The sequence below is a fragment of the Mus musculus genome, chromosome 4 (genome assembly GCF_000001635.26).
Source record: "Mus musculus strain C57BL/6J chromosome 4, GRCm38.p6 C57BL/6J".
NCBI classification, from domain to species: Eukaryota; Metazoa; Chordata; class Mammalia; order Rodentia; family Muridae; genus Mus; species Mus musculus.
This window is the reverse complement of record NC_000070.6, coordinates 147822986-147850796: the sequence shown is the minus strand read 5'-3', so window position 1 is coordinate 147850796 and position 27811 is coordinate 147822986. Positions and strand designations below refer to the sequence as shown.

General features: G+C 43.1%; 1 protein-coding gene across 3 annotated transcripts; it reads left to right on the top strand.

The window, feature by feature from the left end:
- The first annotated feature begins 1670 nt into the window (after positions 1–1670).
- On the top strand, positions 1671–27811 carry Zfp933 (zinc finger protein 933). 3 transcript variants are annotated; one of them, XM_030253575.1, is made up of 4 exons: positions 1671–1883; positions 22001–22127; positions 22327–22387; positions 23851–27810. In XM_030253575.1, exons 2-4 carry the CDS (start codon positions 22094–22096, stop codon positions 25064–25066), a joined length of 1311 nt encoding a protein of 436 aa, XP_030109435.1. In that variant the 5' UTR covers positions 1671–1883; positions 22001–22093; the 3' UTR covers positions 25067–27810. The 3 variants fall into 3 exon arrangements, with proteins under 3 accessions (XP_030109435.1, NP_941021.1, NP_001342659.1); NM_198619.3 differs by lacking the exon at positions 1671–1883 and adding an exon at positions 2379–2519 and having other exon boundaries at positions 23851–27811; NM_001355730.1 differs by lacking the exon at positions 1671–1883 and adding an exon at positions 2379–2519 and having other exon boundaries at positions 21786–22127; positions 23851–27811.

Below are 27811 nucleotides of genomic sequence, written 5' to 3'. Positions count from 1 at the left end.
AATAAGAAAAAACTTTTTAAAAAAATTCTGAAATCTAAAGTAGATCTAATCTCAAGCAGTTCAGACCAGGGACAGTGAGCCTGGAGTAGCTTCCATTGGCCTGCCTGGGCTATGGCCCAACACCAGAGACTGCTATGTTTACCCAACAGAAATCTAACCACTCCTAGTTCTGGGGGCTGATGTCAAGCACTGGTGGTCTGGCTTCTGAAGGTCTCTTCCTTCTTTTCTAGATAGCCACTCTCTCACAGGTTTCCTCATAATCTCGTTATGCTTGGACCTCGCTGAAGTCTCTTGTTTAATAGAATAGCAACCTTATTTGAGTAGGGCCTGATCTTAACCTGCTTACTTCCTAAAGGCTTGGCCTCCAGATACAGCCATGTGCTGGGGAGTTTAGACCTTGGACACACATGTGGGGGGTACAGTTCAAGCCATGCTCATCTCTCTTCTCCATAGCACACACAGTAGACGTTGCAAAAGGCATTTTGCAGATAAGATATCGATGTGAGGAGGCAGAAGAGATGGCCCAGCAGTTAAAGAGCTCTTCTTGCTCTTCCGGAGGACCTGAATCTATCTGGTTCTCAGTGCATCCACTGGGCAGTTCACAATTGCCTGTAAGTCCAGGTAGCCTCAGAGGCCACACACACACACACACACACACACACACACACACATCCACACACCATATATTTACATGGAGGTATGCATATAAATAAAAATGAGTATTTCAAAAAAGATATTGAGCTGGGCAGTGAGGCACCCCCCCACCCCCTCTCCTACTCCATCTTCTGGGTCTTGACATGAGGTTTAACATTAAAGTAGAAAGTGAGCTCTGTCAAGTGAGTTCTGTCAAATGTGGTCCTGTTTATCACTGGCCCATCATATTCTCTCTCTCTCTCTCTCTCTCTCTCTTCCTCTCCCTCTCCCTCTCTCTCTCTCTCCAGGGTTTCTTTCCCTTTGTATCCCTAGAATTTGTTCCAGGTTGTTCTAGAATTAGTTCTGGGGACCAGACTGGCCTCAACCTGAGTGAGTGATCTGCTACCACTGTTTCATAGTGCTGGAGTTAAAGGCATGTACCATCATATGCTGCTAAACTAGCCTATCACTTCCAACCCAGTCTCTCCTGCAAGGAGGACTGACCAGTCAGAACTCTCCGATTCTAATTTCTGCCCCGAGGAATGGCAGCCTTTTTCCTTCTCCAAGCTTGTGATTCCTGGGACAATTGCAGTTTCAGCCATCCTAGGAAGCCATCCTCAGCCCTCAGGTGCTGGCCACAGGGAAATCCCTGGTCACCCACAGCCCTTCTTCCTCTCTATGGACAGAACTCTGAGTCCTAAAAAGGTAAGAAGATGCATCCTCCATGTGTTCACAGAGAGGCAAAGGCAAAAAGCCTGGGGAATGTTCAACAAGGATGAACTCAGTGGCTTATCTTTTATGGGACGATCTTGAGTTTAGAACAGGCTAGAGCACAGGAAGGAAGAGCTGAGGAGGGTCTCCACATCTCCCCCATTGCAGACATTTCCTAGTTATAATGTCCAGCGTACAACCTTCCATGCGACTACCATGATTTCACAGGAAGCCAGTAAAGTCATTCACACTTTGGCCAAGCCTTGACTCTTCCACAGGCTGGCACTACAAGGTTCCTTTCTGCAGTCCTGGCTGTTCTAGAATTCTCTCTATAGATCAAGTTGGCCTCAAGGTCAAGCGATCCCTCTACCTATGCTAAACCATGTCTGCCTTCATTTCTCGTTCTTGATGCTGGACAGAGACCCCATCACTCCTCCATCATGTATTGTCGCTGAGGCCATTTCAGGTTTAACTAGAATTTGATTTCCTTGATCAAGAATTCTAGGAAAATTACTCAACTCCACTTCTAGGAACCCAAGGTCAGGATATCCTTGCTAACTTATCTCAACCTGTTTGTGCTGGAACCCCCTCTGGCTAACTGCTTATCTTAGCTTCTACTAGAGACTGCTTGTTTCTGTGAGGATTCTACTTTGGTTGCCAGATGTAAAAATCTGGAGCTAGGGCACTCAGTGCCCTCGGCAGCTCAGCTCACTCTCCAGTGTACGTATTGAAGAGAGACTGTGGGGTAGAGTTATCGTCCTATGAACCTCTGTACGCTAATCCTGATTTTTGCTGGAAATAGACCAACTCAACAATTTTGAACCAAATTTAAAGCAGGCATTTATTAAATATTAAATACTGACCAAGAGACAGACCTGGGTCAGTAAAATTCCCCCGGAATTTGCCAGCGCGAACGGCCTCAGTCACGTGTTACAGCGGTTTCTTTTTAGATATTCAACTAGACCACCGTACTTTCCCATGAGCCTTTGTTATTTCCAAAGAACTACAATTCCCAGCATTCCAGGAACTTACGTAGTTCCGGGGCAGAGGAGGCTTCCAGGTTAATTTTGAGAATTACAGATGCAAGCTCTCCACCTTGATTTCAGGAGGAAGAAGGGGAAGTTAGTAGTGGGTGGTCTGAGGGACGCTCAGGCAAGGTCCTAAGTCTCGACATGGTGAGTACAGGGTCACTGCCCATATCGGGGAGGAGCAGGCGGATGAACCTGGGGAGCTGGTGTGGTGGGTTCTCCTCGGGACTGGGTGGTAAGCGGAGGCCAGATGTGGCCACCTGTGGGGTCTGTTTTAGTTCTAGTCATTCCCTGGACCCGGTAGTGGGCTCTGAATAACGTCACTATCCGGACTGCTTCTGCGCCAAGCATTTGGAGTAAGGACTTGTGTGCAGGATCATCCTTGGCAAGATGCCAAACTCGAAGAGACCTGGTTTCTCACAGTATCTTCTACAACTTTTTTCCTTTAGCATTTAACGTTTAGTTGTAAGGTCCATTTGGAGTTCATTTTGTGGCGGTTGTAAAAGGTGTCTCACGTGTTGGGTAACACTACAATGTTAATCTGTGATGTAGAAGAATAGGATTTATGATGTAAAGGAATTGCAGTGCTTAGGAGAGGGTAAGTCACACCACATAGAATTTAGATAAGTGAGGATGCCATCTAAAACACCCTACAGATGGGTACTATGCTAACCATGTCTGTTAGATAGGATGCTAGGATACACATTTTTGTTCACTAGGATTGTCCAGAAATATGGCTGAAGAGCAGAACAAAGGAGACAAACCAGATTTACAACCAGCTGCTAGGCCATTCCCATTGATAAGTTATTTGTTCTCTGCTGCTCAAATGAGCCAGTTCAAGCCAGCTTGGATTATATTAAATGTCAGTTTATTGGGAAGCCGCTCTTGTTCACTGGCCCCAAGGACCGAGGTCAAGGAAGTTACCATGGTGAGAGAGGGAGGCAGAGAAAGAGAAAGCAGGCAGGGGACAGAGAGAATAGGAGAAAAAGAGAAAGTGAGAAGAGAGCAAGAGAGAGAGAGAGAGAGAGAGAGAGAGAGAGAGAGAGAGAGAGAGAGAGAGAGAGAGAGAGAGATTGCAACATGAGCAAGACTACACTGTTGTCAATTTCTTGCAAAGGAACAACTCTGTAGTGTTGAGGGCTGTTTTTTTTTTTTTTTTTCAAGTAAGGCTTTCCATGTGATGGGGGGGGGTGGGGAGAGAGAGAGAGAGAGAGAGAGAGAGAGAGAGAGAGAGAGAAAGATTTTGAATTAGTCAGTGTGGAGAGGAGTTTTGAGTCAGAACAGCTGAGTTGACCAGCCAGCAAGAGTTCAGGAAAATCTAGGAAAGGCGAGCTTATTCAGCAGTAAATCTCTGAAGCTGGGATTGTCCAGAGACTAGAAACCTTCAGGACTAGGCTAGGTAAATAGGCTGAGTCAGTAAGCCTCAGAGAAGACAGTTACCTCAGGTGAATAAAATCATTTATACAGAGCTCCTTCTCTAAAGCAAGGATATATGCTTGGGAAAGCTGGTAATGGTCTGCAGCCAGGACCTGTGGGGAGAGGTTGTGTCAGATCCTGAGAACCCAACTCTTGCCACCACGTGGGGCTGTGGTTGTTAGTCCCAAGTCCACTGTTGGCTTGTTCAGTAATGTTCCTGATGTATCCTGTGTTCCCTATGACCAGCATGAATTTGATAGACTCCTCCTGAGTTTGTCCCATTGTATGATAGTTTCTGCTGACTTCATAGAAGTCTCCCATTTCTTTCCGTGTTTCCCCTGTAAGTAGTATACAAGATGCTATTCTTCTTAAGAAGCTTACTCCAGGAGATACAGCTTGTGCAAGACCTTTATTGTAGGATATCTGATCATACCGTGAAACCTGAGTGTAACAAGATTAAGTAAACCATGGGTCAAGAAGTGCCAGAAGCAACCAGCTGACAGGAAGGGAACCTAGGATTATTAAGTAAAAGTCACAGAGAGTAAGAGGGAATTGGGAGCAAAGACAGAGAGATGCACAGGAAGCAGCATTTAGGTACATTCAGTTTGGAGGATGTCATTTGAGAAGGTGTGGCAGAAAGAGATTCCTTCTGGGATTTCACATGAAGAGAAAGGTGATCAGGTGCTTTCTCTGCCTCTCTGAGCTACCAGGCTTCCACCCAGCATCTGGCTTCTGAGTCTTCCTTGGTAAAATTGAATGATTTAGAATTTGTTAAATACACCAGACCTCTCCACTGCAGCGTTTTATCTTTTCTGCCTACACTTTTCCTACCTCATCTGCTGGGACTTTCCACTTAGGACCTTGTAACTAAAGGACTGCTGTATTAGCATGCTGGTGTATTTAGTTCTGTGAAAATCTTTGCTATGTATCTCCCATCTGCCTGTGTTTACACTTGCAGTCTGCAGTCCATGTTTAAATAGTTGATGGCATAACCTGGGATCTGAATCTAAAAGACTTAAGGGATATACCATATGTGGAATGTAAAATCCCTTCTAGGCTGACTCCTCTTTGAGGACTCCCAGAGCCGAATGTGTGGTGTTCATAAAGAGACTTTTCTTAATTAATGTTTATTGTTGTGTGGAGTGATTTCTCCTTGGGAAGGTATATTCATTCGAGGACACCTGCTTCTTCAGCCTTTTCCACAAATGTTTCTGAGAGAAGCTGTGTTGACTCAGATCTCCTTGAAATCTCAGTCTGTTGCTCCCCAGGGCAATGACCTTGCTTTTCTCTTGATTAAACTTCCCAAATTCTTTAATTAAAAGGCTGTCCCGCAACAGAGTTTTAAAATTACCCTTTTGAGTTATGTAAATAATTGTCCATTGCAGCAACAGGAGAAGTATTTGCAGGTGCAGCATGGCTTCCACTTTCAGACCAGAACAGGAGAAGAGTATAACGTGTATACTGCAGGGTGAAGCAGGCTAGGCAGTGTGTAGATCACAGACTAATATTTAAGGGAGTCAGCTGTAGGGAGTCACTGTTATGAAGAAGAACCTGATTCAGGCAAGTGAGTGATTTTGTAATTTCCCAGTATGCATCAATTCATGTATTTGAATGAAATCAGACCAGATTGGTGGGTGTATAATTTGTGAAGGTTAGCTTGAGCTAGCTATTATATTTCCAGTCAGTGGTCTGTCCTGTGCAGATTGTGCAGTCCTCATTGACAGTGTTAGCTCAGAGATTGCAGACAGGGGCTGTTGGCTGTAGCCAGTACAGATCTCAGCAGCTCACATTGCATGAAAGGGCAAGGTCAAACAGTATTTTATTAATGCCATTCCCTCTACGAGGGAAGAGTCTGATCTTTTTCAAAGTCAGTATACCTATCTGGTTTTCATCTTTGTTTTTGTTTTTCAAGACAGGGTTTCTCTGTGTAGCTCTGGCTGTCCTAGAACTTACTCTGTAGACCAGGCAGGCTTCGAACTCAGAAATCTGCCTGCCTCTGCTTCTCAAGTGCTGGGATTTAGGGTGTCCACCACCACCGCCTGGCCCTATCTGTTCTTCAATTATATTTATGTCTTTTGAAAGTTAATTGTTACTATTAATGTTTAAATTTCATTTTCTTTATGCATCACTGCTCTGATCTGGTACTGGTTTCTATTCTCCAGTGTTTCCCATTCAATATGAATTACATTTCTTTCTCTCAAGGGCTTTCATATTTCTCTATAGCAAGGCCTCATGTAGCTCAGCCTTGCTCATGCTGTGTTACTAAGACTTTCTTTGAACCTCTACTCCTGGCTGTACTCCCCAGGGCATGGAAGAAATTCCTGCAACTCCTTTCAGGCTGGGCCCTGACTGGTCAATGAGAAGGGAAAACACCACTGAGTGAGGGTCCTCCCTTCTCCCTGGACATTGTGGGAGATTAAAAACAACAAGAGACCAGTGTAAGAATTGAGTTTAGTGAGGAACATTGAAGCTGGTGTATTCAGAGCACACAAATGGACTGGGGGGAAGGAAGGTGAGAGAGAGCTTTCCTGCTTTGATAGTAGTTGGCATTAGCAACAAGTAGCCAGGTAATCCATTTTAGATGATCACTACAAGTCCAAACTGGCCATTTTCACAGGCCAAGGCAGTCAAGATTCTGGGCGAGGCACTGAAGTTATTTCTAGAAACGAAATTTCTGTTTAACCAAAAAAGACTGGAGAGTGTAAACGAGGAAAATACCTAATTAAAAAAAAAAAAAAAAAGACTGGAGAAACTGATGTAGCTCGACCTAATAGGAATGTAATGTTTCCTGTCTGAAAATGTACAACCTGAGAGGAAGGTGTGAGATGTTGTGGGTGTGCTCTAATTCACATGTCTAGTCCCTGAAGAATATGGGACCATAAGGCCCGTTTCAACATTTTAAAGTAACTTTTGAGACTAAACTTAAATCATGCGGACCTTCTCATTCCTCCCTACTGTTAATTCTCAAACCCTGGGACAACTGACTGAGATGCCTAATTAATAAGTCAAAGCAGACCTTCCTTCCAGGTTCTCCCAGCATCTCTCAGTCCTTACCTATTACTGGGTGTTGCTGGGCGATCCTGACCTCTAGCCCACGGGTTTGCTGGCCCTTCTCCCAGCTGTCTTTCTTCCTGTAATCCAACTAACTGTTTTGACTCCCTGGTCATGTTTATTTACCATTTATCCTCCTGGCCTCTTGGTGTGGCTCTCCCTGCTACCTCTCTTCACATAACTCATAGTCAAGTTCAAGTTCATTCTGTGCTCTCCCAGATGTCCCTGTGTGCCTGTGCTCTCCCGTTTTATCTATAATGAATGTTCTGCTGCCCCACACCTAGGAGCAGCCTTGTCCTTTCCTTTTTATTTCTTTTTGTCATTCACCTCCATTAATCCATCACTCCTTACAGTCAAACTCATGGCCACCTCTGCTTTAATTGTTACTGCTTGACTTTCACTAAAGGTTGCCTGTGACTCCCCAGTTATGAGGTAGAGTTGGCTACAGTGGGCGTTGTGTGCGCGGTGGATCGTGCACACTAATGACCCTGTGCTTTGAAAGAGGAGCAGGAAGTGCTCTGGGAGACTGGAAAATTGTACTAAAATGCAGATTTCCCAGACCAGGGCTCTGTCTGACCCTAGGGTGGAGGGGCAGAGTGGGAATGCCTTGTTTGTCTAAGTCCTTTGATGTCTGATTCCTCCAGTAGAGGAGCTGCTGCTGTCCTAAGGCCCAGCAGGGTTGTCCAAGCTAATGAGGGACTCTGGGCAGGCCTGGCAGTCAGGAGCACCAGGGGGAGGTAGTGAATATTCTTTCCAGGATTCTCCTCTCATGCAGCTGTAGAGAGCCGTGAGGGGGACCACAAGCCATGTCGTGGTGAATGTGGAGCCTACTGTCCCCAGGCCAGAAGGAGTAGTTCTACTGAGCTATCAGAGTCTGATCTGCTGGGACTGAGGCCGTCTGTGGGTCAGACTGTGGTTCTGTTGGTCCATGTGGTGACCTGGGCAGAGGCCTTTGGCCTTGGACCCTCCCTGAATGTGGATCCCCTGGAAGGAGGGAAACTGAAATAGATGTGAAATAAGGTTCAAAGGCATAGAAAGAGGACTTTAGTGTGAGTTTAGTGACACAGAATACATTGTTATCATTGCAAGGACCCTGGCCTACCAAGTATGATTTAATTGACAAGATAAAAGAGAATTGTGTAGTAGCATACAAAATAAACTTGGTAGCAGTAGGTTGTGATTTACCACAGATACCAGCTACACTTAATTAAAACCTTATTGCATTTTTATAGTTGATGTAAAATAGAACATGTTTAGTTTATGTATTCTGATCCGTTTGGACACAGCCTCACCCACGGAGCCTCATTACCACAAACAACACAGTAAACCATGTTCTCCATACAGTCTCATGCTATCCAAGCTTGTGTGTGCCTGCAGTCTACTTCTTAGTTTTAAGAAGTATCAGAATTCTTATTCTCATTGTAATAATATTCATGGTATCCTAAATTTTAAAATAATCTAAATGCTCATTCATTGAGGACATGCTGGTTACTTGGGGGGACATTGTGCAAATGAAATGAAGACAATAGCAATGGTTAAAAGACTTTACATTTCTAAAGACTGGCACCCCAAAGAGACCAGAATATAGTAGTGAATACCCAAGCCTGCACCTGGTTGACAACTCTACATTCAGCGAGCTGTGTAGAAGTTTTCCTCCGCAATGTGGTCTTGCTCCCATTTTCAGAGAACAACCTTCTGGCCCAGCATCAGCCTGGGTTGTTGAGGAATCTCCCTGGGATCTCCTTGGCCCAGCATCAGCCTGGGTTGTTGAGGAATCTCCCTGGGATCTCCTTGGCCCAGCATCAGCCTGGGTTGTTGAGGAATCTCCCTGGGATCTCCTTGGCCCAGCATCAGCCTGGGTTGTTGAGGAATCTCCCTGGGATCTCCTTGGCCCAGCATCAGCCTGGGTTGTTGAGGAATCTCCCTGGGATCTCCTTGGCCCAGCATCAGCCTGGGTTGTTGAGGAATCTCCCTGGGATCTCCTTGACAACATCTCAACCAAATGTAAGCCACCACTGAAGCCCAGACTTTCTACAAAGGATGGCCAGTTTAGAGTCTGCATTTTACATTACTAGGAGTTTCACTAAGGTGACCTTCATAGACTCTAGGAAGTTACCAGTGCTATAGGTATCTAGCTCAACTCCCCAGTACTCCCCTACTTCCAGCTGTTCCTCCCTGCACGGAACTTTCTTCACCTCTCAACTGATCCCTCCTACTTCTGTGCCCATTCACCCCCAGTTCACCCTCAGAATCTTTTCTATTTTTCCTTTCCAGAGAGATCCACATTTCCCTCTATAGCTCTCCTCTTTCCCTGTCTTCTCTAGGTCTGTGGACTGTAGCTGACTTATCATTAACCTAATAGCTACTATCAATTTATAAGTGAATGTATGCCATATTCATACTTCTGGGTTTTAGTTAACCCACTTAATCCTGATTTTTTTCTAGTTACATCTATTTCTTGTAAATGTCTTAATGTCATTTTTTAAACAGCTGAGTAGTACTCCGTTGTGTAAATGTACCACATTTTCTTTATCCATTCTTCATTTGAGAGAAATCTAGCTCATTTCGAGTTTCTGTCCAGTGTGGTTAAAGCCACTATGAACATCTTGAGCAGGTGTCCTTCTGGTAGAATGGAGCATTTTTGGGAATATGCCCAAGCTGAGTCTTGAAGGAATTTTCAGTTTTCTGAGGAAACACAATATTGATTTCCATAGTGTCTGTATTAGTTTGCCCTCCCACAAACAATGTAAGAGTGGTCCCCTTGCTCCACATCCTGGCCGGCATGAGCTGTCACTTTTATTATTGTCATTAGCTATTTTGACATGTATTTAAAAAAAAACCTCAAAGTAGTTCCATTTGCATTTCTGTGATAGCTAGTGATGTTCAACATTTCCTTTTTGTTTGTTTGTTTGTTTGTTTTTGTTTTCTCGAGACAGAGTTTCTCTGTGTAGCCCTGGCTGTCCTGGAACTCACTCTGTAGACCAGGCTGGCCTCGAACCCAGAAATCCGCCTGCCTCTGCCTCCCCAGTGCTGGGATTAAAGGCATGCGCCTCCACCGCCCGGCCATTTTTCAACATTTCTTAAAGTGTTTCTAGGCCATGTGAGCTTCCTCTTTTCGGAATTCTGCTTAGCTCTGTACCCCAGTTTTAAATAGAATTGTTTGTTCTTTGACCATCAAGTTTCTTGAGTTCGTTATATATTTTGTATAGTAAGTCTCTGTCTGTGTAATATACACAGTTGGTAAACATCGTTTCCCATTCCTTAGGCTGCCTTGTCTCTTTGTCCAGTTCACTGTGCTTTGTTGGGAGCCGCCCCCACATTCGCCGTCACAAGATGGCGTTGACATCCTGTGTTCTAAGTGGTAAACAAATAATCTGCGCAAGTGCCAAGGGTATTTACGACTACTTGTACTCTGTTTTTCCCGTGAACGTCAGCTCGGCCATGGGCTGCAGCCAATCAGGGAGTGATGCGCCCTAGGCAATTGTTGTTCTCTTAAAAGAGGGTTTGGGGTTTCGTTTTCTCTCTCTTGCTTCGCTCTCTTGCTTCTTACACTCTGGCCCGATAAAGATGTAAGCAATAAAGCTTTGCTGCAGAAGATTCTGGTTGTTGTGTTCTTCCTGGCCGGTCGTGAGAACGCGTCTAATAACAATTGGTGCTGAAACCCGGGACGAGAAAAAACTCCGGACTGGCGCAGGGAAGATCCCTCATTCCGGAACCAGAACTGCGGATCACGTTTATAAAGGTTCCCGTAACACAGACTGTTGAGAAGGATTCAACTGCCGAATTCAGAACTCATCAGCTGGGGAACGACGGTGATAAAGGTTCCCGTAAAGCAGACTGTTAAGAAGGATTCAACTGTATGAATTCAGAACTTTTCAGCTGGGGAACGAGAGTACCAGTGAGTATGTTTGGCCTTGAATTTTTTCTGGTGTTAGGAGCCCTTTTGTTCTTTTTCACATGCTATCAAGTGATTAAGATAGGGCTGAAAATTCTAGAGGAAATTCAGGACAAGCTATCAGAAGTAAAGCGGGGAGAGAGAGTAGGAAAAAAGAGGAAATATGATACACAAAATAAGTATACAGGCCTTTCCAAGGGTCTTGAACCCGAGGAAAAGTTAAGGTTAGGTAGGAATACCTGGAGAGAGATTAGAAGAAAAAGAGGAAAAAGGGAGAAGAAAAAAGATCGATTAGCGGAGGTCTCTAGGAGATACTCGTCACTAGATGAGCTCAGGAAGCCAGCTCTTAGTAGCTCTGAAGCAAGTGAAGAATCCTCCTCTGAGGAAACAGACTGGGAGGAAGAAGCAGCCCATTACCAGCCAGCTAATTGGTCAAGAAAAAAGCCAAAAGCGGCTGGCGAAAGTCAGCGTACTGTCCAACCTCCCGGCAGTCGGTTTCAAGGTCCGCCCTATGCGGAGTCCCCGCCCTGCGTAGTGCGTCAGCAATGCGCAGAGAGGCAGTGCGCAGAGAGATGCGCAGAAAGGCAGTGCGCAGAGAGATGCGCAGAAAGGCAGTGCGCAGAGAGATGCGCAGAGAGGCAGTGCGCAGAGAGGCAGTGCGCAGACTCATTCATTCCCCGAGAGGAACAAAAGAAAATACAACAGGCATTTCCGGTCTTTGAAGGAGCCGAGGGTGGGCGTGTCCACGCTCCGGTAGAATACGTACAGATTAAGGAAATTGCCGAGTCGGTTCGTAAATACGGAACCAATGCTAATTTTACCTTGGTGCAGTTAGACAGGCTCGCTGGCATGGCATTAACTCCTGCTGATTGGCAGACGGTTGTAAAAGCCGCTCTCCCTAGTATGGGCAAATATATGGAATGGAGAGCGCTTTGGCACGAAGCTGCACAGGCGCAGGCCCGAGCAAACGCAGCTGCTTTGACTCCAGAGCAGAGAGATTGGACTTTTGACTTGTTAACGGGTCAGGGAGCTTATTCTGCTGATCAGACAAACTACCATTGGGGAGCTTATGCCCAGATTTCTTCCACGGCTATTAGGGCCTGGAAGGCGCTCTCTCGAGCAGGTGAAACCACTGGTCAGTTAACAAAAATAATCCAGGGACCTCAGGAATCTTTCTCAGATTTTGTGGCCAGAATGACAGAGGCAGCAGAGCGTATTTTTGGAGAGTCAGAGCAAGCTGCGCCTCTCATAGAACAGCTAATCTACGAGCAAGCCACAAAGGAGTGCCGAGCGGCCATAGCCCCAAGAAAGAACAAAGGCTTACAAGACTGGCTCAGGGTCTGTCGAGAGCTTGGGGGACCTCTCAGCAATGCAGGTTTAGCGGCTGCCATCCTTCAATCTCAGAACCGCTCCATGGGCAGAAATAATCAGAGGACATGTTTTAATTGCGGAAAGCCTGGGCATTTTAAGAAAGATTGCAGAGCTCCAGATAAACAGGGAGGGACTCTCACTCTTTGCTCTAAGTGTGGCAAGGGTTATCATAGAGCTGACCAGTGTCGCTCTGTGAGGGATATAAGGGGCAGAGTCCTTCCCCCACCTGGTAGTCAATCAACTGATGTGCCAAAAAACGGGTCATCGGGCCCTCGGTCCCAGGGCCCTCAAAGATATGGGAACCGGTTTGTCAGGACCCAGGAAGCAGTCAGAGAGGCGACCCAGGAAGACCCACAAGGGTGGACCTGCGTGCCGCCTCCGACTTCCTATTAATGCCTCAAATGAGTATTCAGCCGGTGCCGGTGGAGCCTATACCATCCTTGCCCCCGGGAACCATGGGCCTTATTCTCGGCCGGGGTTCACTCACCTTGCAGGGCTTAATAGTCCACCCTGGAGTTATGGATTGTCAACATTCCCCTGAAATACAGGTCCTGTGCTCAAGCCCTAAAGGCGTTTTTTCTATTAGTAAAGGAGATAGGATAGCTCAGCTGCTGCTCCTCCCTGATAATACCAGGGAGAAATCTGCAGGACCTGAGATAAAGAAAATGGGCTCCTCAGGAAATGATTCTGCCTATTTGGTTGTATCTTTAAATGATAGACCTAAGCTCCGCCTTAAGATTAATGGAAAAGAGTTTGAAGGCATCCTTGATACCGGAGCAGATAAAAGTATAATTTCTACACATTGGTGGCCCAAAGCATGGCCCACCACAGAGTCATCTCATTCATTACAGGGCCTAGGTTATCAATCATGTCCCACTATAAGCTCCGTTGCCTTGACGTGGGAATCCTCTGAAGGGCAGCAAGGGAAATTCATACCTTATGTGCTCCCACTCCCGGTTAACCTCTGGGGAAGGGATATTATGCAGCATTTGGGCCTTATTTTGTCCAATGAAAACGCCCCATCGGGAGGGTATTCAGCTAAAGCAAAAAATATCATGGCAAAGATGGGTTATAAAGAAGGAAAAGGGTTAGGACATCAAGAACAGGGAAGGATAGAGCCCATCTCACCTAATGGAAACCAAGACAGACAGGGTCTGGGTTTTCCTTAGCGGCCATTGGGGCAGCACGACCCATACCATGGAAAACAGGGGACCCAGTGTGGGTTCCTCAATGGCACCTATCCTCTGAAAAACTAGAAGCTGTGATTCAACTGGTAGAGGAACAATTAAAACTAGGCCATATTGAACCCTCTACCTCACCTTGGAATACTCCAATTTTTGTAATTAAGAAAAAGTCAGGAAAGTGGAGACTGCTCCATGACCTCAGAGCCATTAATGAGCAAATGAACTTATTTGGCCCAGTACAGAGGGGTCTCCCTGTACTTTCCGCCTTACCACGTGGCTGGAATTTAATTATTATAGATATTAAAGATTGTTTCTTCTCTATACCTTTGTGTCCAAGGGATAGGCCCAGATTTGCCTTTACCATCCCCTCTATTAATCACATGGAACCTGATAAGAGGTATCAATGGAAGGTCTTACCACAGGGAATGTCCAATAGTCCTACTATGTGTCAACTTTATGTACAAGAAGCTCTTTTGCCAGTGAGGGAACAATTCCCCTCTTTAATTTTGCTCCTTTACATGGATGACATCCTCCTGTGCCATAAAGACCTTACCATGCTACAAAAGGCATATCCTTTTCTACTTAAAACTTTAAGTCAGTGGGGTCTACAGATAGCCACAGAAAAAGTCCAAATTTCTGATACAGGACAATTCTTGGGCTCTGTGGTGTCCCCAGATAAGATTGTGCCCCAAAAGGTAGAGATAAGAAGAGATCACCTCCATACCTTAAATGATTTTCAAAAGCTGTTGGGAGATATTAATTGGCTCAGACCTTTTTTAAAGATTCCTTCCGCTGAGTTAAGGCCTTTGTTTAGTATTTTAGAAGGAGATCCTCATATCTCCTCCCCTAGGACTCTCACTCTAGCTGCTAACCAGGCCTTACAAAAAGTGGAAAAGGCCTTACAGAATGCACAATTACAACGTATTGAGGATTCGCAGCCTTTCAGTTTGTGTGTCTTTAAGACAGCACAATTGCCAACTGCAGTTTTGTGGCAGAATGGGCCATTGTTGTGGATCCATCCAAACGTATCCCCAGCTAAAATAATAGATTGGTATCCTGATGCAATTGCACAGCTTGCCCTTAAAGGCCTAAAAGCAGCAATCACCCACTTTGGGCAAAGTCCATATCTTTTAATTGTACCTTATACCGCTGCACAGGTTCAAACCTTGGCAGCCGCATCTAATGATTGGGCAGTTTTAGTTACCTCCTTTTCAGGAAAAATAGATAACCATTATCCAAAGCATCCAATCTTACAGTTTGCCCAAAATCAATCTGTTGTGTTTCCACAAATAACAGTAAGAAACCCACTTAAAAATGGGATTGTGGTATATACTGATGGATCAAAAACTGGCATAGGTGCCTATGTGGCTAATGGTAAAGTGGTATCCAAACAATATAATGAAAATTCACCTCAAGTGGTAGAATGTTTAGTGGTCTTAGAAGTTTTAAAAACCTTTTTAGAACCCCTTAATATTGTGTCAGATTCCTGTTATGTGGTAAATGCAGTAAATCTTTTAGAAGTGGCTGGAGTGATTAAGCCTTCCAGTAGAGTTGCCAATATTTTTCAGCAGATACAATTAGTTTTGTTATCTAGAAGATCTCCTGTTTATATTACTCATGTTAGAGCCCATTCAGGCCTACCTGGCCCCATGGCTCTGGGAAACGATTTGGCAGATAAGGCCACTAAAGTGGTGGCTGCTGCCCTATCATCCCCGGTAGAGGCTGCAAGAAATTTTCATAATAATTTTCATGTGACGGCTGAAACATTACGCAGTCGTTTCTCCTTGACAAGAAAAGAAGCCCGTGACATTGTTACTCAATGTCAAAGCTGCTGTGAGTTCTTGCCAGTTCCTCATGTGGGAATTAACCCACGTGGCATTCGACCTCTACAGGTCTGGCAAATGGATGTTACACATGTTTCTTCCTTTGGAAAACTTCAATATCTCCATGTGTCCATTGACACATGTTCTGGCATCATGTTTGCTTCTCCGTTAACTGGAGAAAAAGCCTCACATGTGATTCAACATTGTCTTGAGGCATGGAGTGCTTGGGGGAAACCCAGACTCCTTAAGACTGATAATGGACCAGCTTACACCTCTCAAAAATTTCAGCAGTTCTGCCGTCAGATGGACGTAACCCACCTGACTGGACTTCCATACAACCCTCAAGGACAGGGTATTGTTGAGCGTGCGCATCGCACCCTCAAAGCCTATCTTATAAAACAGAAGAGGGGAATTGAAGAGATTTTACCCCGAGCACCGAGAGTGTCTGTGTCTTTGGCACTCTTTACACTCAATTTTTTAAATATTGATGCTCATGGCCATACTGCGGCTGAACGTCATTGTTCAGAGCCAGATAGGCCCAATGAGATGGTTAAATGGAAAAATGTCCTTGATAATAAATGGTATGGCCCGGATCCTATCTTGATAAGATCCAGGGGAGCTATCTGTGTTTTCCCACAGAATGAAGACAACCCATTTTGGGTACCAGAAAGACTCACCCGAAAAATCCAGACTGACCAAGGGAATACTGATGTCCCTCGTCTTGGTGATGTCCAGGGCGTCAATAATAAAGAGAGAGCAGCGTTGGGGGATAATGTCGACATTTCCACTCCCAATGACGGTGATGTATAATGCTCAAGTATTCTCCTGCTTTTTTACCACTAACTGGGAACTGGGTTTGGCCTTAATTCAGACAGCCTTGGCTCTGTCTGGACAGGTCCAGACAACTGACACCATTAACACTTTGTCAGCCTCAGTGACTACAGTCATAGATGAACAGGCCTCAGCTAATGTCAAGATACAGAGAGGTCTCATGCTGGTTAATCAACTCATAGATCTTGTCCAGATACAACTAGATGTATTATGACAAATAACTCAGCTGGGATGTGAACAAAAGTTTCCGGGATTGTGTGTTATTTCCATTCAGTATGTTAAATTTACTAGGGCAGCTAAATTGTCAAAAAGTCTTTTTCAGTATATGTTACAGAATTGGACGGCTGAATTTGAACAGATCCTTCGGGAATTGAGACTTCAGGTCAACTCCACGCGCTTGGACCTGTCGCTGACCAAAGGATTATCCAATTGGATCTCCTCAGCATTTTCTTTCTTTAAAAAATGGGTGGGATTAATATTATTTGGAGATACACTTTGCTGTGGATTAGTGTTGCTTCTTTGATTGGTCTGTAAGCTTAAGGCCCAAACTAAGAGAGACAAGGTGGTTATTGCCCAGGCGCTTGCAGGACTAGAACATGGAGCTCCCCCTGTTATATGGTTATCTATGCTTAGGCAATAGGTCGCTGGCCACTCAGCTCTTATATCTCATGAGGCTAGACTCATTGCACGGGATAGAGTGAGTGTGCTTCAGCAGCCCGAGAGAGTTGCAAGGCTAAGCACTGCAATGGAAAGGCTCTGCGGCATATATGAGCCTATTCTAGGGAGACATGTCATCTTTCATGAAGGTTCAGTGTCCTAGTTCCCTTCCCCCAGGCAAAACGACACGGGAGCAGGTCAGGGTTGCTCTGGGTAAAAGCCTGTGAGCCTAAGAGCTAATCCTGTACATGGCTCCTTTACCTACACACTGGGGATTTGACCTCTATCTCCACTCTCATTAATATGGGTGGCCTATTTGCTCTTATTAAAAGGAAAGGGGGAGATGTTGGGAGCCGCCCCCACATTCGCCGTCACAAGATGGCGTTGACATCCTGTGTTCTAAGTGGTAAACAAATAATCTGCGCAAGTGCCAAGGGTATTTACGACTACTTGTACTCTGTTTTTCCCGTGAACGTCAGCTCGGCCATGGGCTGCAGCCAATCAGGGAGTGATGCGCCCTAGGCAATTGTTGTTCTCTTAAAAGAGGGTTTGGGGTTTCGTTTTCTCTCTCTTGCTTCGCTCTCTTGCTTCTTACACTCTGGCCCCATAAGAGATGTAAGCAATAAAGCTTTGCCGCAGAAGATTTTGGTCTGTGGTGTTCTTCCTGGCCGGTCATGAGAACGCGTCTAATAACAGTGCTTTTTGCCTTAGAGAAGCTTTTCAGATTCATGAGGTCCCATATATTAATTGTTGGTCTTAGATAGAGCCTGAGCCATTGGTATTCTGTTCAGAAGGTTGTCTCCTGTGCCAGCGCCTTCAGCGCTGTTCTTCACATTCTCTTCTCACAGTTTCAGTATGTCTGGTTTATTTTGGGGTCTTCCATCCCACTTGGTCTTGAGATTTTTTTCAGGGTGATGAATATGAATTTATTTGCATTCTTCTTTATGTAGAGATACAGTATAACCAGCACCATTCTTTGAAGGTACTGTCTTTGTTCTATTGTGTATTTGTGAATTCTGTAATCAAAAATCGGGTGTCCTGACATGGGTGGGGTTGTGTCTGGGTTTTCCATTTGATTCCATTGATGATCAACATTGTCTGACTTTATGCCAATACCATGTAGTTCTTTGGTTCAGGATTATTTTAGCAATCGTGGGTTTTGTTATTCCATATGAAGTGTTGGAATTCTTCTTTCCAGGTCTGTAAACAATTCTGTTGTAATTTTGATAGGGACTAATTTGGATCTGTAGATTGGTTTTTTGTAGGATGCTGTTTTTACTGTGTTAATCCAACTGCTCCATGAACATGAGAGATTTTTTTTTTACACTTCCTGATACATTCTTCAATTTCATTTTTCAAAGGCTTGAAGTTTTTATCATACAAGTCTTTCTTTTTTTTTTTTTTTTTTTTGAGGGGGTGTACTATAGTATTTTTGATATTATTTAAGGCTATTGTGAAGGATGTTGTTTGCCTGATTTCTTTCTCACTCTCTTTGTCATGTTTATATAGGCGAGCTACTGTTGTTGTTTTTTTTATGTTAATCTTTGATCCAGCCACTTTCCTAGAAGTGCTTATTAGCTGTAGGAATTTGATAGTGAATTTTCAGGGTTACTTATGTATACTACCATATCATCTGCCAGTTAGGATACTTGCGTTCTTCCTTTCCAAAGTATATGCCCTTGATCTCTTTCAGTTGCCTTATGGCTCTAGCTAGAACTTCAAGCACTCTATTCAATAGATAGAGTGAGATTGGACAACTTTGTCTTGTTCCCGAGTTTAGTGTAACTCTTTTGAGTTTTTCTCCATTTAATTTGATGTTGGCTGTAAATGTATTCAGATGTTTAGGTATGTCCCTTATAGCTCTAATTTTTCCAAGACTTTTATCATGTATTGGTGCTGGATTTTGTGAAAGGCCTGTTTGAAATCTAATGAGATGATATTGTGATTGGTGTTTGTTGTTGTTTTTCTTGGTGTGTGAGTGTGTATGTGTGAGTTTATTTTTATATTGTGGATTATATTTACTCATTTTCGTATGTTGAACCATCTTTGCATCTTTGGGATGAGACCTACTCTAACAATGTAGGTGATCTTTTTGATCTGTTAATTGATTCAGTTTACAAGTATTTTATTGAGTATTTTTGCTTCTATTTTCATGTGGGGAATTTGTCTTTATTCTTTTTTGTTCAGTCTTCTTTTTTTAAAAAGATTTATTTATTTTATGTATATGAGTACATGTACAGCTGGTTGTGAGCCTTCATATGGTTGTTGGGAATTGAATTTTTAGGACCTCTGCTTGCTCCGGTTGCTCTGGTCGCCCCACTTGCTCAGGTCAACTCCACTTGCTCAGTCCCTGCTTGCTCAGGCCTAAAGATTTACTCATTAAGTACACTGTAGCTATCTTCAAACGCTTCAGGTGGTTGTGAGCCACCATGTGGTTGCTGGGATTTGAACTCAGGACCTTCAGAAGAGCAGTCAGTGTTCTTAACCGCTGAGCCATCTCTCCAAACCCCTTCACTTTTTTTTTTTTTTTTAACAGTCAGTTGTAGAATTTCCCTGTTCAGTCTTTATCTGGAGGACCTTGTCTGTTGGTGAAGTGATATTGAATTCTCCCATTATCAGGGCAGATGGGGATGATCTGTACACAAGGTGTGGGCAGGGGGAGAGGAAGCTGCTCACTAGGGGCAACCCTGCTGTTTGGTCTCAGGTCCGAGAGTGTAGGGAAGGTCTGGAGGCATCCTACCTGGTCCCACTGAACTTCTTAATAATGATCCCAGGGATCTTTTATTTACTTCTTTCTTTCTTTAGGTTTTTGTTGTTAAACTGTTTAGGAATTTTCATTTATTGAGTAAAAAGTATATATTCTGGGCAAGTCACTCAAAATATTCTTGGAGTTCACTTGACTTAAGGTACCAGCACCCAACCCACATTGGGAGACCCTTAACCACTTGCTACCTAAGATCTTTTAATCCCAGCACTTGGGAGGCAGAGGCTGGTGAATTTCTGAGTTCGAGGCCAGCCTGGTCTACAGAGTGAGTTCCAGGACAGCCAGGGCTACACAGAGAAACCCTGTCTAAAACAAACAAACAAACAAAAAAACAAAAACTGAATGAGCATGGCACTATGGAGAGGGGGGTGTCTTCAGAGACCCAGTATTTTCCCCAGACCATCTCCATCTGATGTCAACCAGAACAGAACATTGGCCATTTCGTTTAAAAAAGGAAAAGAAAGAGAGAGCACTATGCTTGTGTACATACACCAGTTACTTTATGTACAACAAAGAAATGGGGGCAGGGAAATGAAAGAAGAGGGAAAACTGTAGCAGTCAGCATGTGGCGGGACCAACCTGCAGCTTTCTAAGTGAGAATGTATTCCTGGTCTATCACAAAATTCTGGAGTAAAGTAGCAGGCGTCCCCTTTTTAGTAGACACCTCCAGCCAGGCGTGGTGGCGCTGGCCTTTAATCCCAGCACTTCGGAGGCGAGGCAGAGGCAGGAGGATTTCTGAGTTCAAGTCCAGCCTGGTCTACAGAGTGAGATCCAGGACAGCCAGGGCTGTCTTGAAAAAAAAAATATATATATAGGTATGCTGTGAGCAAGAGCTATTCAGTACCAAGATGCTTTTCTAACCTGATGTTGATGTTTTTTTTAATTTTATTTTAATTATTTTAAATTTTGTGTTTGTTTGTGAAGACAAAGTTTCTCTGTGTAGCCTTGCTGTCCTGAAAGTAGGTGTAGATCAGGTAGGCCTCAAACTTGGAGATCCATCTGCCTCTGATTCCAGAGTACAGGGAGTAGTTGTGGGTCAACATGCCTGCCTTTTTGTTTTTATATTATTGGCTGATGACCCTGGTTTGTGGATTTTGGTACATGTCAAACATATGCTGTTGCCCTGAGCTTTACCCACACCTTGAATTTTGAATCATGCTTCTTCGTTTGCCCAGGGCTATGCTTCAGGCTTAGCTCTCACCAGCCTACGCTGGCTAGCTTTGTCAAGCCGCCATCAACTGCCCCGTCTTCTCTCTTTCTCCCTCCCACTTTAGCTCTGTGGAAGAAAACACTAGGCAGCTTTAGTAATTTAGAATTTGCCGGATAACACAGATGCTGAGCGAAGAATCTCCCTAACCTTTTCAGCTAGCCTGTTCCAGCCATCTACTAGTGGCGGAGGCCGCCTTTTCCAGCCACCTAAGATCTTACATGGTTGTTGCATGCCTCCTGTTTCAGAGCCTGGCTGAAAGGACCGCCTGCTTCCCTGTGTCCCTTCTGCTGGGACCTGGAAGCCCCACCTTTCCTTTCCGCCCAACAGTTGGCTTCCACATTCTTTATTGACTAAATCAAGAACCAATTAGAGAATCAGATTTTAGTATCAGCTCCTCCCCCTACATTTTGAAATTTGGCATTGAGTATTTCTCAGGATGGCATGCATTTATGACACTAATACTTCCTGAGCCTTCTGAATCCTGGAGTTGCTGATGCTTGACCTTCTTCCTACCCGTTCTGTTTGTTTTAAAAATTAAACTTGGAGTGATGGATGGTTGTGAGCCCCCATGTAAGCAGTTTCAATTGTGCCCACTCATTTGCAAGACCAGCAAGAGCTCTTAACGGATGAGCCATCTCTCCTGCCCTATGTTGCTTATTTATGATCTACATTCACTTTGGTAATATTTTCATCTGTCCAGTTGTGACTGTTTAAACATGTACTCTCTTAGAGTAAGATGTTATTAATGTTCCAGGGTAAACTGGGGCACTTTGAGTTTCTGTAATATGAATACAGAACTGGAGTGAATGTATAATTCTTTTTAAGAACTTCATGGAAACCTCTGAGTTCTTTCTATTTTTTGTTTGTTTGTTTGTTTGATTTTTGCAGGGGCTGTGTGTCAAAGTTTTAATATGTACCTCTGGCTTTCCTAGAACTCATTGCATAGACCTGGCTTGCATATAACTCAATGAGATACCCCTGTCTCTGCCTCCTGAGTGGTGGAACTACAGGCATGAGCTAGTACACTCACCTTGCCCATCTTTATTTCTAGTTAGTAATTGTTCATACAATTTCTCTAATGTCTTCTCTCTCTCTCTCTCCCTCCCTCTCTCTCTCTCTCTCTCTCTCTCTCTCTCTCTCTCTCTCCCTCCCTCCCTCCCTCCCTCTCTCTGTGTGTGTGTGTGTCTGTTAATTGGCATTTTTCTTGCAAGGCTATATCCTACTCAAAGGTTGCAGAAATGACAGAGATGAACCTTACTATTTAATTTCCTTCTAAAATCACTTGGAGATGACATTAAGAACTTCTGTCCTAGGAAATAAGTAAGGGAAGCAACCAGAATTATATGAATATATTATAAGGGATGTATCCATTTACAGTGTTATTCGTATCATGCTTTCTCTTGTACACATGGATGGACTATTTTAGGATGCAGTGAGCTATGATGATGTGCATGTGAACTTCACTCAGGAAGAATGGGTTTTGTTGGATCCTTCCCAGAAGAGTCTCTACAAAGATGTGATGCTGGAGACCTACAGGAACCTCAGTGCCATAGGTAAGACAGTGAATTTTCTTACACTTTTTAAAATAAAGGGAGAACTCTTTTATATTGATGCTCTTCTGTAATTTCAATTGTGACTGAAGACGAGTGAGATGAATAAATCAGACATAGTTCTAAGGCTCACTGAAGCAGGAACTTAAATTATGCCATATTCCCAATAATAGATCCTACATTTTCTGGTATTATATTTTAGGCTACAATTGGGAAGCCCATCCTACTGAAGAACATTGTCAAAGCTCTAGAAGACGTGGAAGGTAATTTACATGTACAAGCTGCTATGACTGTGCCTCTGAAGAAACTGTAATATGTCCTGGACGTTCTATTTGTTTTGTTGTGGTTGTTTTGTTTTTGTCTTTTTGTTTTTTGTTTTGTTTTGTCTATTTTGTTTTTTTCGAGACAGGGTTTCTCTGTGTAGTCCTGGCTGTCCTGGAACTCACTCTGTAGACCAGGCTGGCCTCGAACTTAGAGATCCACCTGCCTCTGCCTCCCAAGTGCTGGGATTAAAGGCGTGTGCATCAATGCCCAGCATCCTGGAAGTTTTAAAGAACAGCAACAGTGTCAAAAAGCACTCCTTTAAGTGTATGGATGATTATTAAATTCTCATCAAACCATGCACCTCAAACATTTCCAGACATTTCCCAAAGAAGGAAAAAGTGCTTTAACAAATATCACTATTTGAATCATAGCACCATAAGAACTATGATGTAGGAGTGCCAGTGTGTTTAGTCTCATACCACTTAGATATTGCAGAAGGTATACACATGAATAGGTGATATGTGTGTGTGTGTATATACATATATATATATATATATACATATATACATAATTATTATTATATATATGTTTGTGTGTGTGTCCAAACCTTCTAATATGCACATAACCCATAGTTAAGGTGGTGTTAGTCATGTACTTGTAGTAACATTAATAATTTAGTGAGAAGGGCGGTTTATGAGAGTCAAGAAGGTTGCTGTGGAGATACCTCAATCCCTATACCACATATCCAAGAGAAACAAAAAGTCAACCTGTATGAATGCATTGTGGACACCTTTCATTTGTAATTCTTCTTTTCATAGTTCTATCATATATGACAATGTATACAAGTCCTGTGAGAATAGTGATATTGAAAAAGCGATGTATCTCTATCTCTCTCTCTCTCTCTCCCTCTCCCTCCCTCCCCCCCCTCTCCCCCCAGAACAATTAGAAGATATGTAGTAGATCCCACGTTGAGTGGACTTTCTGAATGTGATAGACAAAATTACACTTAATTAGTTTTCTGACTTCATTGAGAATACATCCACAGACTCACAATACAGAAAATCCCTATGAATAACTAGCAATAAGGAAATTCTTCTGTGTGCCCTGGTTCACTTTACCAATGTAGTATGACTCACACTATGGGAGAAGTTTTGAATGCATCAGTGTGGAAAAGCTCTGAGTTCTTCCAGCTATCATCAATTGTATGAAAAACCTCATGTAGAAAAGGAGTGCTATAAATGGGAGCCATGTAATAAATGTTCTTACACTCACTGGTATCTCCAAAGACTCAAAAGATCCTATAATGTGGGGGGTAGCATGATTATAAATGAAGTGATAAAACCTTAAAGTCTGATTCCTCCTTACAGTAGACTACACTGTGAAAAATAAGTCATAGAGATAAAAAAGTTTAATTATGTAATGAATGTGGTAAAGGTTTCTCATGTGCCAATTATCTCTGCAGGCATGAAAGAAGTCCCACTGGAGAGGAGCCTTATGAATGTAATAAAAGTGGTAAAGCCTTTGCATATCACCATTATCCTCAGTGGCATGAAAGAATTCATACTGGAGAGAAACCCTATGAAGTTATTCAGTATGGTGAAGACTTTGTATATCACAGTAGTCTCCAAATATATAAAAGAATAGCTATTGGAGAGAAACCTTATGAATGTAATCAGTGTGGGAAAGCATTTACATATCATAGTCAACTTCGAAGACATAAAAGAACACATACTGGGGAGAAACCCTACAAATGCAATCAATGTGATAAAGCCTTTTCACAAAATGGTCATCTCATAATACATAAAAGAACACATACTGGAGAGAAACCTTATGAATGCAATCAGTGTGGGAAAGCCTTTACAGATCAAAGTCAACTTCGAATACATAAACGAGCACATACTGGAGAGAAGCCCTACAAATGCAATCAATGTGATAAAGCTTTTTTGCAAAACATTAATCTCAGAATACATAAACGAGCACATACCGGGGAGAAACCCTACAAATGCAATCAATGTGATAAAGCCTTTGCGCAAAATGGTCATCTCATAATACACAAAAGAACACATACCGGAGAGAAACCCTATGAATGTAATCAGTGTGGGAAAGCGTTTGCAGATCAAAGTCAACTTCGAATACATAGAAGAATACATACTGGAGAGAAGCCCTACAAATGCAACCAGTGTGATAAAGCCTTTGCACAGCATAGTAATCTCCGAATACATAAAAGGACACATACTGGAGAGAAACCCTATGAATGTAATCAATGTGATAAAGCGTTTTTACAAAACATTAATCTTAAGATACATAAAAGAGCACATACTGGCGAGAAATCTTATGAATGTAGTCAGTGTGGAAAAGCCTTTGCACGTTACTATCATCTTCAATGTCATGAACGAATTCATACTGAAGAGAAACCTTACAAATGTAATCAATGTGATAAAGTCTTTTCTCAATCACATAGTCTCCAAATACACAAAAGGACACATACTGGAGAGAAACCTTATGTATGTAATCAATGTGGTAAAGCCTTTGCAGATAATAGTCACCTTCGAAGACATAAAAGAACGCATACTGGAGAGAAACCCTATGAATGTAATCAGTGTGGTTCAGCCTTTTCACAAAACAGCTATCTCAGAATACACAAAAGAACGCACACTGGAGAGAAACACTTTGAATAAGCAAAGCAATATGGTAAAGCCTTTGCATATAGCAGTAGCCTTAGAAATCATGAGAAAAATCAGCCTGCAGAGAAACCCCACAAATGTAGTGAGTGTGGTAAAGTTTTGTTCTTCATTGTATCTTTATACAAGAGGAAAATCTGCAGTGTGTGATCAGTCTGCTAAAGACTGCAGATCCCAGTAGTCGTTGAGGTTCTGAAAGAACTACGGAAGGAAGTCTATGACTAGAAGGGGTTTGGTGTGATCTTTAGCCAACACACATTCAGTTACACAGCATTGTTTATTCTAGAGACAAAAGTGTAACAATGTGTCAACAATATCTTCAAGCATTGTGATGTCACTATTTTGGTTGCACTTTTTTTTCCCACTCATTTTTGCACGTTGAACCATTTCTGCATCTCTGGGATGAAGCCAAGTTGAACATCATATGTGATACTTTTGGTCTTTTCTTTGAATTTGCAAGTATCTTACCATTTTTACATCTGTGCTCATGTGGGAAATTGATCTATAATACTCTTTTTTTTTTTTTTTCCCCTTTGAGTCTTTGTGTGCTTTGGGTATCAGAGTAACTGTGGCTTCATATAATGAATTGGGTAATGTTCCCTTTTTCTATTTTTAGAATTTTGTAAAGAATATTTTCCTCGCCGGGCGTGGTGGCGCACACCTTTAATCCCAGCACTCGGGAGGCAGAGGCAGGGGGATTTCTGAGTTCAAGGCCAGCCTGGTCTACAAAGTGAATGCCAGGACAGCCAGGGCTACACAGAGAAACCCTGTCTTGAAAAACCAAAAAAACAAACAAACAAAAGAATATTTTCCTCCTGAAGGGGCAAATCTAGACGCCAAGATTTTGGTGAAGTTAGTTACCTCTGCTCCTGTGTGTACCAAACCTTCAGTTGCAGTGCCATCTATTTGTATTTCCAGCTTTTGTTTTTCATCATTTCTAGCAGTTGGCGAAAATACCTGTTTTCTGATCTCTCCTGAATTTGTTCACTTATCTACAGAAGTGACTCTGACCTTGAGCACATGCGGGCTAGTGTTGTTTTTTAACAACAGGCATTGCATTAACTTGTTTAATTGTTATGGGTGAGTTTCTTTGAGACCAACAGGATATGATTGAACTGAATTTGATTCTGGGCCCCATAGGGTGTTTCTGAAGGCAGAGCTTTACCTTGCCTATCACTTTTTGATCTGCATTCATTAGTTCAGTGCTGACCTTTGCCACACCTTTTTCGTACTCTAGAAGGCTGGGGCCTTCCTTTTGGATTATCTGTGGGGGAAAAAAATCCTTTCTTGGAATGCCTGGCCTACAATCCCTTGTCAGGCGTCCAGGGTACCACACTGAGAACAGCTGGCATTTGGATGGTTCCTGAACTTTGGGAAATGACTTTTCCTATCAGTGTGGCATCATAAACTTGAGATCCAGCATCACCCATATTTCTAATCCATCCCTCTGTTGGTGCTGAGCTTGCCTGTGAAGGTCTAATCAATGTTTTGCGTTCTGAATTAGCATGTTCAAAAGCCAAATTTTACAATTAGCATTTTTCTGACTCCTAAATCTGATACTATTCCATTTACAGCTGAAGTAAATTTTTGCAAAACATCAGAGAAGGCTTCTTTTGGGCTGTGTATAATTTTAGTAAACGACTCAAACCCCTTTCCTGAACCTTGAACCGCATCACAAGCATTTAAAGCTGCCAAATAACATAGTGCCATGATGTGATTATGAAAATCAGGCTGCCTGTGTAACTCAGCCTAGTAACCTTCACCTCACAACTGATCTTGGGAAATATCCATCCCCCTAGCCTGATTGCATTGTGCTATGGCCCTAGCTTCCTCTTTTAAATTTTTATTTATTTATTTAATTTTTTTACATTTTAAAATTTTTATTTATGAGTGCACACCAGAAGAGGGCATCAGATCCCATCACAGATGGTTGTGAGCCACCATGTGGTTGCTGGGAATTGAACTCAGGACCTCTGGAAGAGCGTCTATTGCTCTTAACCACTGAGCCATCTCTCCAGTACCTGTCCCCCAAGCCCCCCAGCTTCCTCTTTTCACCACGTTTGCCAGGATGATCTATTCTCCTTGCAAAGATACAAAAGATTAGGAACAATTATATTGTAGGGTGTTATTACACCAGAGGGTATTACAACCCCAAAGCAGAAGGAGAGAGCAAGATTAAGAGGAGGAGGAAGGACAGTAGAGTAGAACTTAGAAATTAAAAGGGAACTTTGAAATTATGAGAGTAATACACAAAGTGCAGAGAGGAGGGAAAAAGAATCCATATAGAGAGTAGAGAGAGCAGGCAGGCTTCTCCTTATTATGGGTGGGAACAGGTTGGTTTGTTTGTTTGATTGATTTTCGAGACAGGGTTTCTCTGTGCAGCTCTGGCTGTCCTGAAACTCACTCTGTAGACCAGGCTGGCCTCGAACTTAGAGATCCACCTGCCTCTGCCTCCCGAGTGCTGGGATTAAAAGCGTGCGCCACCATAAAATACATTTTATGGATGTCTCTACTTCTTAGGGTGTTAGTGTTTTGTTAGTGTAAGTGCAAAGAGTCAAAAGATGTTTTCCAGAACGTAAATTAATGTTGTTTAGATATGCAAAGTGTGATTACATTACGTGACTGTATAGCCATAAAAAGGGGTAGTGATGCTGGTATAATCTCAGAATTCCGAACCCTGGGGCAGGTGTATTCCTTTTCATTTGAAGCCAGACTACTCTACATTAAAGTGTCATTCCACAC

Excerpts from the sequence above, each read along its gene's own strand:
- Zfp933 (NM_198619.3), top strand. Across the intron at positions 22,128-22,326 it reads CAGGAACCTCAGTGCCATAG|GCTACAATTGGGAAGCCCAT; the intron begins GTAAGACAGTGA and ends ATTATATTTTAG. Across the intron at positions 22,388-23,850 it reads AGCTCTAGAAGACGTGGAAG|GCATGAAAGAAGTCCCACTG; the intron begins GTAATTTACATG and ends TTATCTCTGCAG.